At 45.0% G+C, this 16,817-nt stretch overlaps 1 protein-coding gene across 1 annotated transcript in view; it reads right to left on the minus strand.

Annotated features, from left to right (window-relative positions):
- Positions 1 to 1,487: 1,487 nt before the first annotated feature.
- CD40LG (CD40 ligand) overlaps positions 1,488 to 16,817 on the minus strand; it is a 41,425-nt gene continuing 26,095 nt past the window's right edge. Inside the window, exon 6 of the mRNA XM_063935673.1 lies at positions 1,488 to 2,031. Coding sequence (XP_063791743.1) covers positions 1,646 to 2,031 — 386 coding nt within the window. The 3' untranslated portion in view covers positions 1,488 to 1,645. The remainder of the gene's footprint in view (positions 2,032 to 16,817) is intronic.

Below are 16,817 nucleotides of genomic sequence, written 5' to 3' on the forward strand. Positions count from 1 at the left end.
TGCAAACCCTCACTTTAGTAAATATACCCCTAATATTTTTTTTTTTTTTTTTTAGAACAAGTCATTCTTAAGATAACATAAAAAATGACAACCATACACCATTCCATTGCTTTTCTAAAGTGGCCCTTTGCTGATAGAAATGCTCTAAAACAAGTCTATTTAGCCAATTAGAAGAAGGCCTATCTTTGAAGCGTGTTGCCCATCACCGCACTAGGGGGTATATATACTAAGGTGCAGTTTGTTTGTTTTTGAAGTGGAGATGTTGCTCATAGCAACCAATCAGATTCTAGCTATTCTCTTTTTGAGGCAGCTAGATAAATGTTAAGTCAACTCTGATTGGTTGCTATGGGCAACATCTCCACTTCTAAAAATCTGCACTTTAGTAAATATACCCCTTAGACTGTATGCATCATTAACGTATGTGAAAGCACTATGCCATGTTAATATGTGGTTTTTAATTGATGCACTTTCTTTTTTAGCAAATCATGTATAAAGTTTCAATTTCACTAGTGTTACTTCTAACAGGAAAGAGACCTGCAGATTTGTTTGGTAATGAATGCTCACACGTACAGGATAGGCCTTTCATTTTTAAAGTCAGCATTCATATTAATGGGGAGATATATATATCAAACCTTGGAGAGAGATAAAGCATTAGGCAATCCGCTTCTACCATCTATCATTTTAACAGGCCGTGTTTGAAAAATGTCAGGAGCTGATTGGTCGATACTTTATCTCTCTCTCCATTCCAAGCTTTGGTACATCTTAAGGTCCATACACATTAGACAATGTCGCTCTGGGAGCGACGTCGTCTAGTGTTTCCCCCTCCCAGGCCGGCCGGTCTGCGGCCGCCTGTACACACTGAGCGATATGACCGCTCATATCGCTCAGTGACGTCACGCCTCCGCCGGCCATGCATGCAGCTCCTGGACGGCCGTCCAGATATAGCATGCATGCACTGCCGACAGCTACGATCGTTGCCGTCCCCCGGGGCCGCGCATCGGTCGTCGCTGGCGGCATACACTTTTGCCGATAAAATGAGCGACGTCGCTCACGGAGGGAGAAAATGAGCAACGTTGTGTGTATGGGCCTTTACTCTTTGCCTGGTAGAAAACTTTTCAGTTATCTTACAGCACTACCAATACAGATGTTAACAGAAGAAGCTCATGTATGCTTATGATATGGTTCTAGGTCATTTATAATTCGTAACCAGGTTATTATAGCACGTTCTCAATTCTAACAGGCAAATGTTTTCTCAGTTAAATTAGACAAACATGAGAGAAAGTTCCATGTTTTGCCACCAGTCAGATCCTTGAAATTGCGCTGGAAAAACAATTTGGCATACTGCTTGTGGAAAAAACACGCATTAGGCATAGCAAAGTGAACAATAGTATATAAAAAAATGAGTATTTACACATGTGAAATGTCTTTCTAAATGTGTTTCGTGTTGACTTTTTTTTTTTGATCCAGTAATAAGATTTGTGAATCGATTTGCCAAAAACAGAGCTATTGGTCCAAAATTGTGAAACATCCCATGAACCAAAGCATTGGAGATGTGCTTTTCTCTGGGAATAGACTGTTGAAGCACCAGACTGATGTTTTTCTGTGTCAAAATACAAATGCAATAGATTAAGTTATCATTTACAGATCAAGAAGAGTCTCCGAGCTTGAACATACCAAAGTACGTAAATTCGGGACTGTAACTGACGCAGGATGGGTCTGTCACACTGACATATATAAGATCATTTTTCTTCAGCGTAAATACAGCTCCTAGTTGCGCTGAGTGCAATGCGCAATTTGCAGTCTGTGAAATGTATGAGTTTGCTCCTTTCAGTAAAAGCCTTTCCTTTTCATGTGGTCTTCTCAGATAGATGTACTGGACAAATGGAGCATCCCGAAACTGTGTGGCGTTCACACAAAAACTAACTTGTGAGTACACATAGTAAACCCCAGGTGTATCCACTCGTAGTTTGCCATTTATATAAGATACTTGATTTAGCATGGATAAATAGCCTTTCTGCTGCCAGTGAAGACCTGTGAAGACAAAAAGCAATGTGTTACCATTAACCAACATTACATAAAAAAAGAAAATCAACAATTTGAAATAATAATTTAGTAATAATTATAATGCAAAAAAAAAACAACATTTATTTTTCTGACGCAGAACACTTGAACTGTAACAAACAGAAGTTCCATGGAGTTCTAGGAGAAAAAGTATCCGGGCTAGCTACCAGTCAAGCCAGCAAGTGGGGAAGTATCTTGGAGCTGTAAACAAAAACAAAAAAAAAGTTTTGTATCCTCAAAGCAATTGGGCCAGAGGAGCTTTAAGGGAGGAGGGGGCTCATGTGCATGGTCCGGGTATGGGTTGTTGGATAGACACAACTTAGGCTCGACAGTCATTAGGTCGACCATGGAAGGTCGACATGCATTAGGTCGACAGGGACAATAGGTCGACATGGTCATTAGGTCGACATGTACTAGGTCAAAATGTCGACATGAGGTTTTTGACTGTTTTTGGTGTCCTTTTTGTTATAAAGTGACGGGGAACTCAAATTAGTGCACCGTGTCACCTCGCATGGCTCGCTTCACTTGCCATGCTTCGGGCAAGATTACCGTTTCAATCGTAGTCCAAGTGGATCGTTAAGTATGAAAAAAGAAATACAAAATTTAAAAAAGTGAAAAACTCATATCGACCTTTTGACCTGTCGACCTAGTACATTTTGACCTAACGGCCATGTCGACCTAATGCATGTCGATCTAACGGTATTGTCGACCTTCAGTGGTCGACCTGAGTTGTGTTGACCTAGCGACCGTAACTCCATGGTCCAATATGGCCCCAGTAGACTCTGAAATTATTCCAGATTCTATTGTGCATGCGCAGATCTCAGGGAACGTGCTGTCTGCGCCGCATTCCCGGGGACATCTTTATTGTCCACGGCAGCGAGTTTCCCAGTGATATTTGCAGCTCTGCAGGCAAGCACCGGACTGACAGAGCAGTAAGTATAATTAAATGGGTGTGGACCCAGGGGACACACCTTGCACCCATTATACATACGCAAGTGAATTGGCCAGGATCTGGTGCTGAAATGTATTTGTGTCCACAGAGCAGTTAGCCAGGATCTGGGAGCTAAAACGTATTTGTGTCCACAGAGCAATTGGCCAGGATCTGGGAGCTGAAACGTATTTGTGTCCACAGAGCAATTGGCCAGGATCTGGGAGCTAAAACGTATTTGTGTCCACAGAGCCGTTAGCCAGGATCTGGGAGCTGAAACGTATTTGTGTCCACAGAGCAATTGGCCAGGATCTGGGAGCTAAAACGTATTTGTGTCCACAGAGCTGTTAGCTAGGATCTAAGAGCTGAAACGTATTTGTGTCCACAGAGCCGTTAGCCAGGATCTGGGAGCTGAAATGTATTTGTGTCCACAGAGCAGTTTGCCAGGATCTGGGAGCTGAAACGTATTTGTGTCCACAGAGCAGTTAGCCAGGATCTGGGAGCTGAAACGTATTTGTGTCCACAGAGCAGTTAGCCAGGATCTGGGAGCTGAAACGTATTTGTGTCCACAGAGCAGTTAGCCAGGATCTGGGAGCTGAAACGTATTTGTGTCCACAGAGCAGTTTGCCAGGATCTGGGAGCTGAAACATATTTGTGTCCACAGAGCAATTGGCCAGTATCTGGGCACAGTTTAAAAAAATGTATCTGTGAAGGGCCCCACCCAGTTACTTCTTAATGTCACCTGACAGGAAACATTTTCTGAGGAGAACACTGTGAATACTGAAACTGGCATCTAATTGACACCCCAGAATACTATGCTCATGGCTGTAGCTCTGGCGCATCAAAGTTAAATTCTTCCGAGGTCACTAATCAGCTCCTCTGTGGTCAAGCAGCAGAAGGCTTGGGGAATGGGATGGACGCACTCAGCGGGTAACTGATGTAGGACCAGTTCCTCTGTGGAGCTTAGATGAGTGGTAGGGAAAGGTGGAAGTTATAAGGAAAATGGATTAAATAGACATTGATTATGATAATGACAAAAGAAAGTTAATGGAGAATGATGATTCAAGTGAGCTAATGGAGATAAATGATAATGAAAGGACAGTAATGATATAGGCTGAGTGTTTATTGATTGAAGGAGGATGAGGAGGTTATGGAGAATCGTGATGAAAGGGAGTTAATGGAGAATGATGGTGGTGGTGATGAAAAGGGGTTAATGATAGAGTGTAAGAGTTTAATGAATGATGGATGAATGTTCGCTAATAATAAAAATCTATGGTGCACATCTATAACCGTTGTGCACACATCTATAATTAGAAGAGAAATTATTATATTCTGCTCTAGGCAATCAGCACAACTATTTGGCTTTGACTACTGTACGTGGCGATTTCCAGTTGCCTGGCAGGTAATCATTAGGCAGTAGTGCTGCCATTAGTGGGCCAGGTAAATCATTTCTGCCCTCTCAACCTCTTAAGAACAACATCAACGTGCTTCATTCAGAAAATACACAGTATCCTGGATGGAATCCGGTCTCTAGGTCGACACTATCTAGGTCGACCAACATTGGTCGACAGTAACTAGGTCGACAGGGTCTCTAGGTCGACATCTTCTAGGTCGACAGGTCAAAAGGTCGCCATGAGTTTTTGATGATTTTTTTTCTTTTCTTTTTTAAAACCTTTTCATACTTAACGATCCACGTGGACTACAATTGGGAACGGTAATCTGCCCGAAGCATGGCGAGCGAAGTGGTGCACTAATTGGGGTTTCCGGTCACTCTACGAAGAAAACGACACAAAACCCCTCATAAAAAACTCATGTCGACCTTTTGACCAGTTGACCTAGACCATGTCGACCTAAAGACCCTGTCGACCTAGACATCCCGTCGACATACTTACTGTCGACCAATAGTGGTCGACCTAGACACTGTCAACCTAGTTACTATCTACCTTCCATACCACACCCATCCTGGATGTGGAGACGTTAGGTGCTGTTTTTAAGCCGATGCAGTGATATATGAAAACAATGCAAGTTTAGAGCCCAGGTAAACACTTTTATTCAATGTGGGGTGGACTTATTCTATACTATACAGATTCAATTCCATACTGATCTGTTACAGTAAAAGATGAAACATTATCTCTGCGGGATGCAGTTAATATCCCGATGGACGGGATCCCAGCGGTCGAAATACAGACACCAGAATCCAGAAGGGCGCCGCAAGCCTGGCGTCTAAATCCCGATGGAGCTCGGGATGCCAGCGTAAAAATAACAACAGCCGAAATCCCAACTTTATCTTACAGCGGGACGAGCTTGTGTGCTGCAGCGCGGGGGGGATTTAGGTTTATGCACTAGAAGGGGGGTTAGGGTGCAGGGTTATGGTTAGGTAACGGAGAGGGATTGTTAGGGTTAGGCACTTAGAAGAATAGGTTAGGGTTAGGCACCAAGCAGGGAGGGTTAGGGTTAGGCAGCGGGGAAGCAAGGGTTGGGGTTAGGCACCCACAAGGGAGGGTTAGGGTAGGGAACAGGGGAGGGTTAGGGTACTTACTGGGGGGCTGTCGGGATTCTGATGGCCGGGATGCCGCTGTCAGTATTCTGACCACCGACATCCCGTCCATCGGGATATTATACTGAATCCATAGCTGCTCCCTGCTATACTGGACCCATAAAAATTGCATATGTTCCGTATCTCTATGAGAGTCGGTTAGATGCAGGCTCCATTAAGATTTAGGATTTCGCTATTTAAGCTTTCATACAGTATCACCAGGTTGCAGTCTACCAGATAACCTGTATAGTATATGTGCTCTTTATTAAAAAAAACAGTTTGGAACCATATAGTGTGCTACAATACTTAACATGTTTTTATTTTTATACGCTTTTGACTTTGAAAACAGTTACAGAAGCTTCCATAGAATAACCAAAATGTCTTACAACATTTCAGACCCAACACAGTGTCAACAAAATGCTCTCATAGCCTTTAATCTAGTCACAGAAACAATAGCCTTCCATCCAGTCACAGAAACATAGCCTTCCATCTAGTCACAGAAACATAGCCTTCCATCCAGTCACAGAAACATAGCCTTCCATCCAGTCACAGAAACATAGCCTTTCATCTAGTGACAGAAACATAGCCTTCCATCTAGTCACAGAAATATAGCCTTCCATCTAGTCACAGAAACATAGCCTTCCATCCAGTCACAGAAACATAGCCTTCCATCTAGTCACAGAAACATAGCCTTCCATCCAGTTACAGAAACATAGCCTTCCATCCAGTCACAGAAACATAGCCTTCCATCCAGTCACAGAAACATAGCCTTCAATCTAGTCACAGAAAAATAACCTTCCATCCAGTCACAGAAACATTAAACTCATTGGTCTTTTATTTTGTAATAGACTTTAATGACTGTGAAAATAAAGAAACTTTGATAAGTTTTTCACTGGAATATATTTGTCATGGTAAAATAAATATGTTGCTTAGTGAAAGAGGCATTTACCGTGTACATAACCTTTATCTACCTTATAAATCGCATCTGTAAATTTGCATCTGAGTCACTTTATGATGACCTAGTTATAAATCTTTCCAGTTGTTTTTTGTTTTGTTTCAATCATCACTTACAGCAAAGTCTGCTTTAGCCCATCAGCTGTTGCAGAACCGTACCGCTTGCTGTTATACAAGTGTGTGCAAAACTTTTCCATTTCACTTTAGCTGGATAGACCGGCTACTACTGAGAGGACCACTAGTGAAAACTGGTCTCTATATAGAATAAACCTGCTTTGCAGTGCAGACTGCACCAGAGAGGAATGTCCAGCAAGCCCGGGTAATTATTAGCAACCCCCTCCCATCGGTCATGCCTCTCATCATCATCATATGTTCCCCGTTTCATGTCTCCCATTAGTCCCCCAGCCTCATTACATTATGTACCTATGATCTTATTAACATGCACACCACTGACACCAATTCATGCCAGCAGGACCAAATGGTGTATTTATTGTAGTACATGTGCAACTCATTGCATTGAGTTGGCTAAATAGTGGTACACACCTCAGTGATCCAACTTATATATCAATATATCGCATCACTGTACCCACTCCGCGGTCCCCACTCCGTCAAGCAACACACTGGCCCAGATTTATCAAGCCTTGGAGAGTGATAAATTGCACAGTGATTTTTTTTTTTTTTCATTTTCCATATGGGAGACTCGTGTTAATAAATGTTTTAACTCATGGGAAAGCTATATAGAGACTTTACCATTATCTACGCAGAATGCTATATGACACTGCTTTCAGAGAACTTTATGGTATGAGACACGTGTTTTCCTAGAGGACCCTCCTATCTCTTGACTCTTAGTTCTCCTTTATTTTTTTATCTTTGTGTCTGTTAATCCTTCACGTTTTGTATATTGAAATGTATTCTACTGTTCCCATTGCTTGTGATGCAAATGACACTCAACAATGTGACTGCAGATGTCTTTATTATTTAACAATTACAATGTTTATTGAAGCTTTCATAAAAGAAAGCTTTTAAAAAAAATGTACAGTGATAATGGGGTCTATTATTTACTAAGTTTTGGATGGAGATAAAATGAACGGAGATAAAGTACAATTCAGTGAGTCCCTAACTGCCATCTCAAACCTGGGTTTGAAAAATGACAGTTAGGGGCTGATTGGTTGGTACTTTATTACTATGCAATGTATCACTCTTCGAGACGTGATAAATCTGGGTCATTTATATCCTTACATGCTCAATGCAGCTACACCACATCATACGTCACATCATCCCTTCTGATGTGCAGCATATGAGATGGGAAGATGTGACCACACAATTGATCAAACAATGAATTAGGTGGAATTGGGGAACAGAGTTTGTGTTTCTAAATACAGTAAATCCCATTTAAAAAATACTGATGGTGTGCCTTGGCAAATGTACAATCTTGTTCAGTGTGCTGCGAGTTGAAAGGCTGAAAATCACTGCTTTAAGATTATAAAGTCTAATTAGTCATTCAGTGAAAGTCGTTAAAGCACGTAATTAGGTTCATTGTTTCAATAACCTTTTACTGAATTGAACTCCATACCATTGTGTCTCTTAGCTGCGTCAATCAATGCATATCTCTTTCAGATCAAGGTTTATTTGTATCTACTTATCTTACAGGAACATCTGAGCTATTCACCACATATTAACACTGCTTCCTGTTTTACGAATCTTATTGCACTATCATGTACAATACTATTGCCTTGTGGGTGGTAGTGGAAGGAAAAGAAAAATAACTCATTTGTAACTAGCTGCTGGATGTGTTGCACTGAACACTACCGTTATCACAGACTCCTATTGGTGAGGGGACATGAGTCAGATACATTATAGGGAATCGAAACTTTCAGCAATACCCCTTTCAGACTGCCAGCTATGAACACGGGTTATTGGCACATGAGCATGCATAACCCGTGTTCATGTGCGATCTGAAAGGTGCCAGGGGAAAAATACAGAGCCGAGCGACCCGCTAGTTCAATCCTGGTAGCGAACAGGGTTGAGCTCATATTCAACCCAGCTCGCTGTGCTGTGTGAACACCCGCTTCCCATTCACTGTGTGTGTACGGGCGGCGCTTGGATATCATGTGATCTCCAAGCATCATGATGTCACCAACCCAGCAAAGGTGGGTCGCACCCTGGGAGCTCCCATGTCAGGCTCCCGGGTGCGACCAGCCTCAGGCGGTGTGAAAGGGGTATAAGCTGACTACTGCAGACTGCAAAGCTGTGAAACACTCTGCTAGCAAATGCACGACGGACATGGAGGTTTGCGGTCTTCCAGTCTCTACCATTGCTATAATACTTCTATATAATACTTCTATTTTTTTCTCACTTTATGAACTATAACCACAATGTAAATGCTTTGAAATATGTGTATATATGAAACAACCAACAGATGTGTCATTTCTGACTAAAGTTATTTTTGATCACCACTTGTGGGTTGACTATTGTGTGGGATCAGTCTCTGCCAATGTATTGTTGTAAGTCAAAAGAAGGAAATTGTAGATATGTCTATAAATTTTACTTGTAAAGAAGCCGGGTGGGATGTACTAACTTTGAAAATGCATCCAAAACTCAGAAAATGCAGTTTTCTGAGTTTAGCCTTTGTGATTTTAATTGAATTTCTAGGTAAATACAGGCATGGAGGGATGTATCGCATCGTGGATGCAATGCTTAATACATCCCGCCCGCCAAGTTTTACCTGGGATTGCAGAAGACTAACCACAACATAAGGAGAACTAGTGACTGAACAGTGGGTCTTCAATAAGTTGCCACTCCTGATGTTTGATCTATTCTCCTTCACTAAACAGACTCCTTACCCTATATCCTTTATAACATACGTATACTCTCCCCATGTTCATTATAACACAAAGTCCCTTATACAGACAGTATGTACAAGGCCACCGAGACTCCAGGAGCGTCAGGGTGCTGGCAGACATGGCACATTATGGCGTCACCTTCCCTGTTTCAGTGGATAACATACGTAATACCGGCGGAAGGGATGCCGGCTGTCAATATCCCGACAGCATCAATATGTCTGACAGAATGTCGGCAGGAGGGCGACAGCTAAGAGTCCTCTTCTGGGCTTGCTGCACTCGCCACACTACAGGATCGGTAGATTAGGATCTATTCCCACCCTATGGTGGACACCCACGAGTGGGAATAGTTCTGGTGCGGCGGGATTCCGGCTGGCGGCATTTTAACTGCATCCCATTTCAGTATATATTTATGGTGCTTTGAGGCTGTGAATGAACCTATGGGCATGGTCATCACAGTGAGCCTCCATTGCACTACTGGGGCCCTAAAGAGGCCCAATCAATGCATAACTGCCCCACCACTATCACCACCAACTTTGCTCTGCTGAGAATGTCACCTCACCAGACCATATGTTTATTAGAACACAGAACATATCCCTGAACCCACCATGTTCATTAGAACACACAGCATTTCCCTCACGCTTTCATCATTAGAACACACAGCATATCCCTCAGCCCAGAGGGAAGAAGTGCGTTAGGATGCTAGCTGGAAGAATTTGATCAAGAAGTGGGTCTTGAGAGCCCGTTTGAAGATTTGTAGAGCGGTGGAGCATCTGATAGGGGGAGGGGGGAAAATTCCAGAGGAAATGAGCAACACGAGCAAAGTCTTGGAGGCAGGCGTGGGAGGAAGTAATCAGTTGGGAGGAGAGGTGGTAATCATTTAAGGAATTAAATGGGTGGACTGGAGTGTAATAAGGTCAGATAAGTAAATAGGAAAGGATTGGGTGAGGGCTTTGTAAATGAGTGTGAGAAGTTTGTATTGGGTTCTGAAGGGGAAGAGGAGGACAGTGTAGGGTTTGTAGGAGCGGGGAGGTAGACGTAGTATGTTTGGAGAGGAATACCAGCATTAAGGACAGATTGGAGTGGAGAGAGGTGGGAGTTAGGGAGGACAGATAAGAGGACAGCAGTCCACTTGGGAGATGGCCAGTGAGGGGATTAGGGTCTTGGTTGTTTCCAGCGGGAGAAAGATCCTGAAGATATTTCTGAGATGGAAATGGCAGGATTGCAACAGGTACTGGATGTGAGGTTTGAAGGAGAGGGAGGTGTCAAGTACAACTCCAAGACAGCACACTTGCTGCCTAGATGGTGATGCTCTCAATAGATAATGAAATGGTAGGAGGTGAGGTTATTCGGGAGGGTGGGAAATTTATCAGTTCAGTCTTAGACATGTTAATTTTAAGAAAGCGCTGGGACATCCAGGAGGGGATGGCAGAGAGACAGTTGGAGATTTGAGAGAGGGCAAAAGATCAAGGGAAGAGAAATTAGTCTTTAGCATAGAGATGATATTGGAGGCCAAAAGAGCTTATGAGCTCACCTAAGGAGGATATGTAAAGGGAGAATAGGAGAGGTTGAAGAACAGAACCCTGAGGAACACCTACTGGTAGAGGAAATTAAGAAGTGGAGTCATGAGAGGAGACAGAAAAAGAATTGTCAGAGAGGTAGTAGGACAGGCAGGAGAGGGCAGTATCATGCAGACCAAAGCAGTGAAAAAGAGGAGGAGAGGGTGGTCCAAAGTGTCAAAAGCAGCAGAGAGGTCAAGAAGAATGAGCAGAGCAAAGTGGCCCTTAGATTTTACAGTAAGGAGGTCAGTGCTGACTTTAGTGAGGGCAGATTCTGTGGTGCTATGCAGTATACAAGGCCAAGGTTTTTCAAGCCCCATTCAGCTTCTTTCATTTATACCCAATACCAGGGAACATACTAATGAGATACCAGCAAAGAGCTGTATCCCAACATCATGGGAATTCAGATGTGGCTAAAAGGACAGGACAGGAGGGGTTGGGAGCTTAGTATTGTTCTCAAGGCCTGACCCAGAGATGTACACTAATGCTGCCGCAGCTGTGAAGGTGTATGCAATGACTGTTTGAGAATATGCAAATGTGCAGCCTTCTGGATTTTGTATTCAGACACCCTCTTCTGGCAGCTTTGCAAGTCAAAGCGGCTGCGTAAAAAGATGCATCATCGGCATTATTGAACTTTTGCATAACCCTATGGATCCGCAGCATGGCTGCAGGAAGTAAGAACGCTAGATCCATTGCAGCGGCGTATGGTATTGCAGTCGCAGGCTGAGACACCTCCCAAATACAGTTCCAGTGCATCTGCATTTTTGCCGCCGCTCCCCGTAACTTCCCCCAAACAGTGCCTGACTGCCAATGCTCACTGCCACAAGATCATGACAAATGCACAGTATGACATAGACACAAGTGGTCTTGGCAGGATGATTACTCAGCTGCGTGAATATCAGGTTTGCATCCATCTCTGAATCAGGCCCTCAGTTCTATAAGACATCACACCAGAGGTGGATTTAGGGCCCCCTCCCACAACAGTCCACAGAACTATATTTGAATTCCTGATTTATGTCTCTTACATTATTGTTATTTTCCCTCCTTATATTCCATTATAGTATATTACTTTCCTCCTTCACTGATTGCACCATGCCCCCTCACCCCTAATTTCCATTATTACACCAGTTACTGCATTTTAGATCAGTGCTCCCCTCACTGAATGTAGCAGGTCCCCATACCCCATTATTATACCCTCACTTTCTGACTGAACTGCATATGACCCAGGCTTACTGATTGTAGTAAGCAGGCCCGAAGCTACCCGCTCAGTGAAGGGATGCAGTGCAGGGAGGCACTGGGACGTAGAGGCGCTCCCCCTGCTCTGCATCCCTTCCCTGCTGCTGCGCCGTCCTGTCCCCCGTGCTGCTGCTGCCAGCTGCTGTGCCTGTCACTGTATGACAGGTAGTGGCGCCGGCAGCATGAAAAGCCTACTCTCCTCCCCTCATCTGTGTGACAGCGGCCTGTGTACGGATCAGAGGAGGGGGCGGAGCTACACGGACCAGAGAGAGGGAGAGTAATTACAGTGGCGGCCCGCCAGACTTAGGTAAGTGGAGGGTGAGAGAGAAATGTGTATGTGTGTGTGTGTGTGTGTGTGTGAGGTATGTCTGTGTGCGCGCGCATTATGGACGCTACTACTGGGGGGCATTACATGTAAGGATGCTACTACTACTGCGGGGGGGGGGCATTACGTATAACGACACTACTGCTGGAGGGGCATTACGTATAAGGACGCTACTACTGGGGGAGGGGGCATTACGTATAAGGACGCTACTACTGGGGGGCATTACGTATAAGGACGCTACTTTTACTGGGGAAGTCATTACCTATAAGGACACTACTACTGGGGGAGTATTATGTATAAGAACACTACTACTACTGGACGGGCATTACGTATAAGAACACTACGACTACTGGGGGACATTACGTATAAGGACGCTACTACTACTGGGGGGGCATTACGTATAAGGACGCTACTACTACTGGGGGGGCATTACGTATAAGGATGCTACTACTACTAGGGGGCATTACGTATAAAGACGCTTCTACTACTGGGGGTGCACTACGTATAAGGACGCTATTACTACTGGGGGGGCATTACGTATAAGGACGCTACTACTACTGGGGGGGCATTACGTATAAGGATGCTGCTACTACTGGGGGGCATTACGTATAAGGACGCTTCTACTACTGGGGGTGCACTACGTATAAGGACGCTATTACTACTGGGGGGGCATTACGTATAAGGACGCTTCTACTACTGGGGTGCACTACGTGTAAGGACGCTATTACTACTGGGGGGGCATTACGTATAAGGACGCTTCTACTACTGAGGTGCATTACATATAAGGCCGCTACTACTACGGGTGGGGCATTACACATAAGATGAATAAGATTGTGCTACTGACCCTTCGTGGAATATGGGAGGGCGCCGAACACCCTAGCACCGGCCCTGGTAGTAAGCCCCATCGCCTAAAATACTTATTACTATCCCCCCTCACTCACTGACTGCACTGCATATGACCCAGGCTTACTGATTGTAGTAAGCCCCATCGTCTAAAATACTCATTATTATTCCCCCTCACTCCTGACCGCACTTTATAACAGCATTTGAGAATACCCACTATTACATCCCCCAGTCAGTGACTGTATTGAGTATATATCAGTGCCCCTCCTCCCCACTCATTTATTGTAGTTCCTGCTATATCAGGCACTGATAAATATTGCAGGCACCCATACCTTATAATATTTATTATTACACCCAATCACATTAACGTTGACTGCTTTACATATGGGTGCCTCACCCCCAGCCTAGCAGGTCCCACATCCCTTATAATATCAATTATTACACCACTCAGTCAGTGTGACTGTATTGATTATATATCAGTGCCCGAATGATTGTAGCAGGCATCTACTATACACGTTAGTACTTAAAATAAGATTTTACTCACCGGTAAATCTATTTCTCGTAGTCCGTAGTGGATGCTGGGACTCCGTAAGGACCATGGGGAATAGCGGCTCCGCAGGAGACTGGGCACAACTAAAGAAAGCTTTAGGACTACCTGGTGTGCACTGGCTCCTCCCACTATGACCCTCCTCCAGACCTCAGTTAGGATACTGTGCCCGAAAGAGCTGACACAATAAGGAAGGATTTTGAATCCCGGGTAAGACTCATACCAGCCACACCAATCACACCGTATAACTCGTGATACTATACCCAGTTAACAGTATGAAATATAACTGAGCCTCTCAACAGATGGCTCAACAATAACCCTTTAGTTAGGCAATAACTATATACAAGTATTGCAGACAATCCGCACTTGGGATGGGCGCCCAGCATCCATTACGGACTACGAGAAATAGATTTACCGGTGAGTAAAATCTTATTTTCTCTGACGTCCTAAGTGGATGCTGGGACTCCGTAAGGACCATGGGGATTATACCAAAGCTCCCAAACGGGCGGGAGAGTGCGGATGACTCTGCAGCATCGAATGAGCAAACTCTAGGTCCTCCTCAGCCAGGGTATCAAACTTGTAGACTCTTGCAAAAGTGTTTGAACCCGACCAAGTAACAGCTCGGCAAATTTGTAAAGCCGAGACCCCTCGGGCAGCTGCCCAAGAAGAGCCCACTTTCCTCGTGGAATGGGCTTTCACAGATTTAGGGTGCGGCAGTCCAGCCGCAGAATGTGCAAGTTGAATCGTGCTACAGATCCAGCGAGCAATAGTCTGCTTAGAAGCAGGATCACCCAGCTTGTTTTCCCGACTCCTGCCGTCCTGGAAACATATACTTTTCAGGGCCCTGACTACGTCCAGTAACTTGGAATCCTCCAAGTCCCAAGTAGCCGCAGGCACCATAATAGGTTAGTTCACATGAAAACTGATACCACCTTAGGAAGGAATTGGGAACGAGTCCTCAATTCCGCCTTATCCATATAAAAAAATCAGATAAGGGCTTTTGCATGACAAAGCCGCCAATTCTGATACACGCCTGGCCGACGCCAAGGCCCACAGCATGACCACTTTTCACGTGAGGTATTGTAGCTCCACGGATTTAAGTGGCTCAACCCAATGCGACTTCAGGAAATCCAACACCACGTTGAGATCCCACGGTGCCCCTGGAGGCACAAACGGGGGCTGACTATGCAGCACTCCCTTAACAAAAGTCTGAACTTCAGGCAGTGAAGCCAGTTCTATTTTGGAAGAAAATCGATAGAGCCGAAATCTGGACCTTAATGGAACCCAATTTTAGGCCCATAGTCACCTCTGACTGTAGGAAGTGCTGAAATCGACCTAGCTGAAATTCCTCCTTTGGGGCCTTCCTGGCCTCACAGCACGCAACATATTTCCGCCCTATGCAGTGATAATGGTTTGCGTTCACTTCTTTCCTTGCTTTAATTAGCGTAGGGATAACTTCCTCCGGAATCCCCTTTTCCTTCAGGATCCGGCGTTCAACCGCCATGCCGTCAAACGCAGCCGCGGTACGTCTTGGAACAGACAGGCCCCCTGCTGCAGCAGGTCCTGTCTGAGCGGCAGAGGCCATGGGTCCTCTGAGATCCTTTCTTGGAGTTCTGGGTACCAAGCTCTTCTTGGCCAATCCGGAACAATGAGTATAGTTCTTACTCCTCTCCTTCTTATTATTCTCATTACCCTGGGTAAGAGAGGCAGAGAAGGGAACACATACACCGACCGGTACACCCACGGTGTTACCAGAGCGTCCACAGCTATCGCCTGAGGGTCCCTTGACCTGGCGCAATATCTTTGTAGCTTTTTGTTGAGGCGGGACGCCATCATGTCCACCTGTGGCCTTTCCCAACCTGTACAATCATTTGGAAGACTTCTGGATGAAGTCCCCACTCTCCCGGGTGGAGGTCGTGTCTGCTGAGAAAGTCTGCTTCTCAGTTGTCCACTCCGGGAATGAACACTGCTGACAGTGCTAACACATGATTTTCCGCCCATCGGAGAATCCTTGTGGCTTCTGCCATCGCCATCCTGCTTCTTGTGCCGCCCTGTCGGTTTACATGAGCGACCTCCGTGATGTTGTCTGACTGGATCAGCACCGGCCGGTGTTGAAGCAGGGGTCTAGCCTGACTTAGGGCATTGTAAATGGCCCTTAGTTCCAGAATATTCATGTGTAGGGAAGTCTCCTGACTTTTCCATAGTCCTAGGAAGTTTCTTCCCTGTGTGACTGCCCCCCAGCCTCGAAGGCTGGCATCCGTGGTAACCAGGACCCAGTCCTGTATGCCGAATCTGCGGCCCCTAGAAGATGAGCACTCTGCAGCCACCACAACAGCGACACCCTGGCCCTTGGAGACAGGGTTATCCGCCGATGCATCTGAAGTTGCGATCCGGACCACTTGTCCAACAGATCCCACTGGAAGATCCTTGCAGGGGACCTGGTGAATGGAATTTCTTCGTAAGAAGCTACCATCTTTCCCAGGGCTCGCGTGCATTGATGCACCGACACCTGTATTTGTATTAGGAGGTCTCTGTCTAGAGACGACAACTCCTTGGACTTCTCCTCCGGGAGAAACCCTTTTTATCCTGTTCTGTGTCCAGAACCATACCCAGGAACAGAAGACGCATCGTAGGAACCAGCTACGACTTTGGAATCAGAATCCAGCCGTGCTGTTGTAGCACTTCCCGAGATAGTGCTACTCCGACGAACAACTGCTCCCTGGACCCCGCCTTTATAAGGAGATCGTCCAAGTACGGGATAATTATTTCGGCCATTACCTTGGTAAATATCCTCGGTGCCGGGGACAGACCAACGGCAACGTCTGGAATTGGTAATGACAATCCTGCACCACAATTTTGAGGTACTCCGGGTGAAGAGGGTAAATAGGGACATGCAGGTAAGCATCCTTGATGTCCAGTGATACCATGAAATTCTCCAGGCTTGCAATAATCGCCCTGAGCGATTCCATTTTGAACTTGAACCTTCGT

The sequence above is a fragment of the Pseudophryne corroboree genome, chromosome 8 (genome assembly GCF_028390025.1).
Source record: "Pseudophryne corroboree isolate aPseCor3 chromosome 8, aPseCor3.hap2, whole genome shotgun sequence".
Lineage (NCBI taxonomy): Eukaryota > Metazoa > Chordata > Amphibia > Anura > Myobatrachidae > Pseudophryne > Pseudophryne corroboree.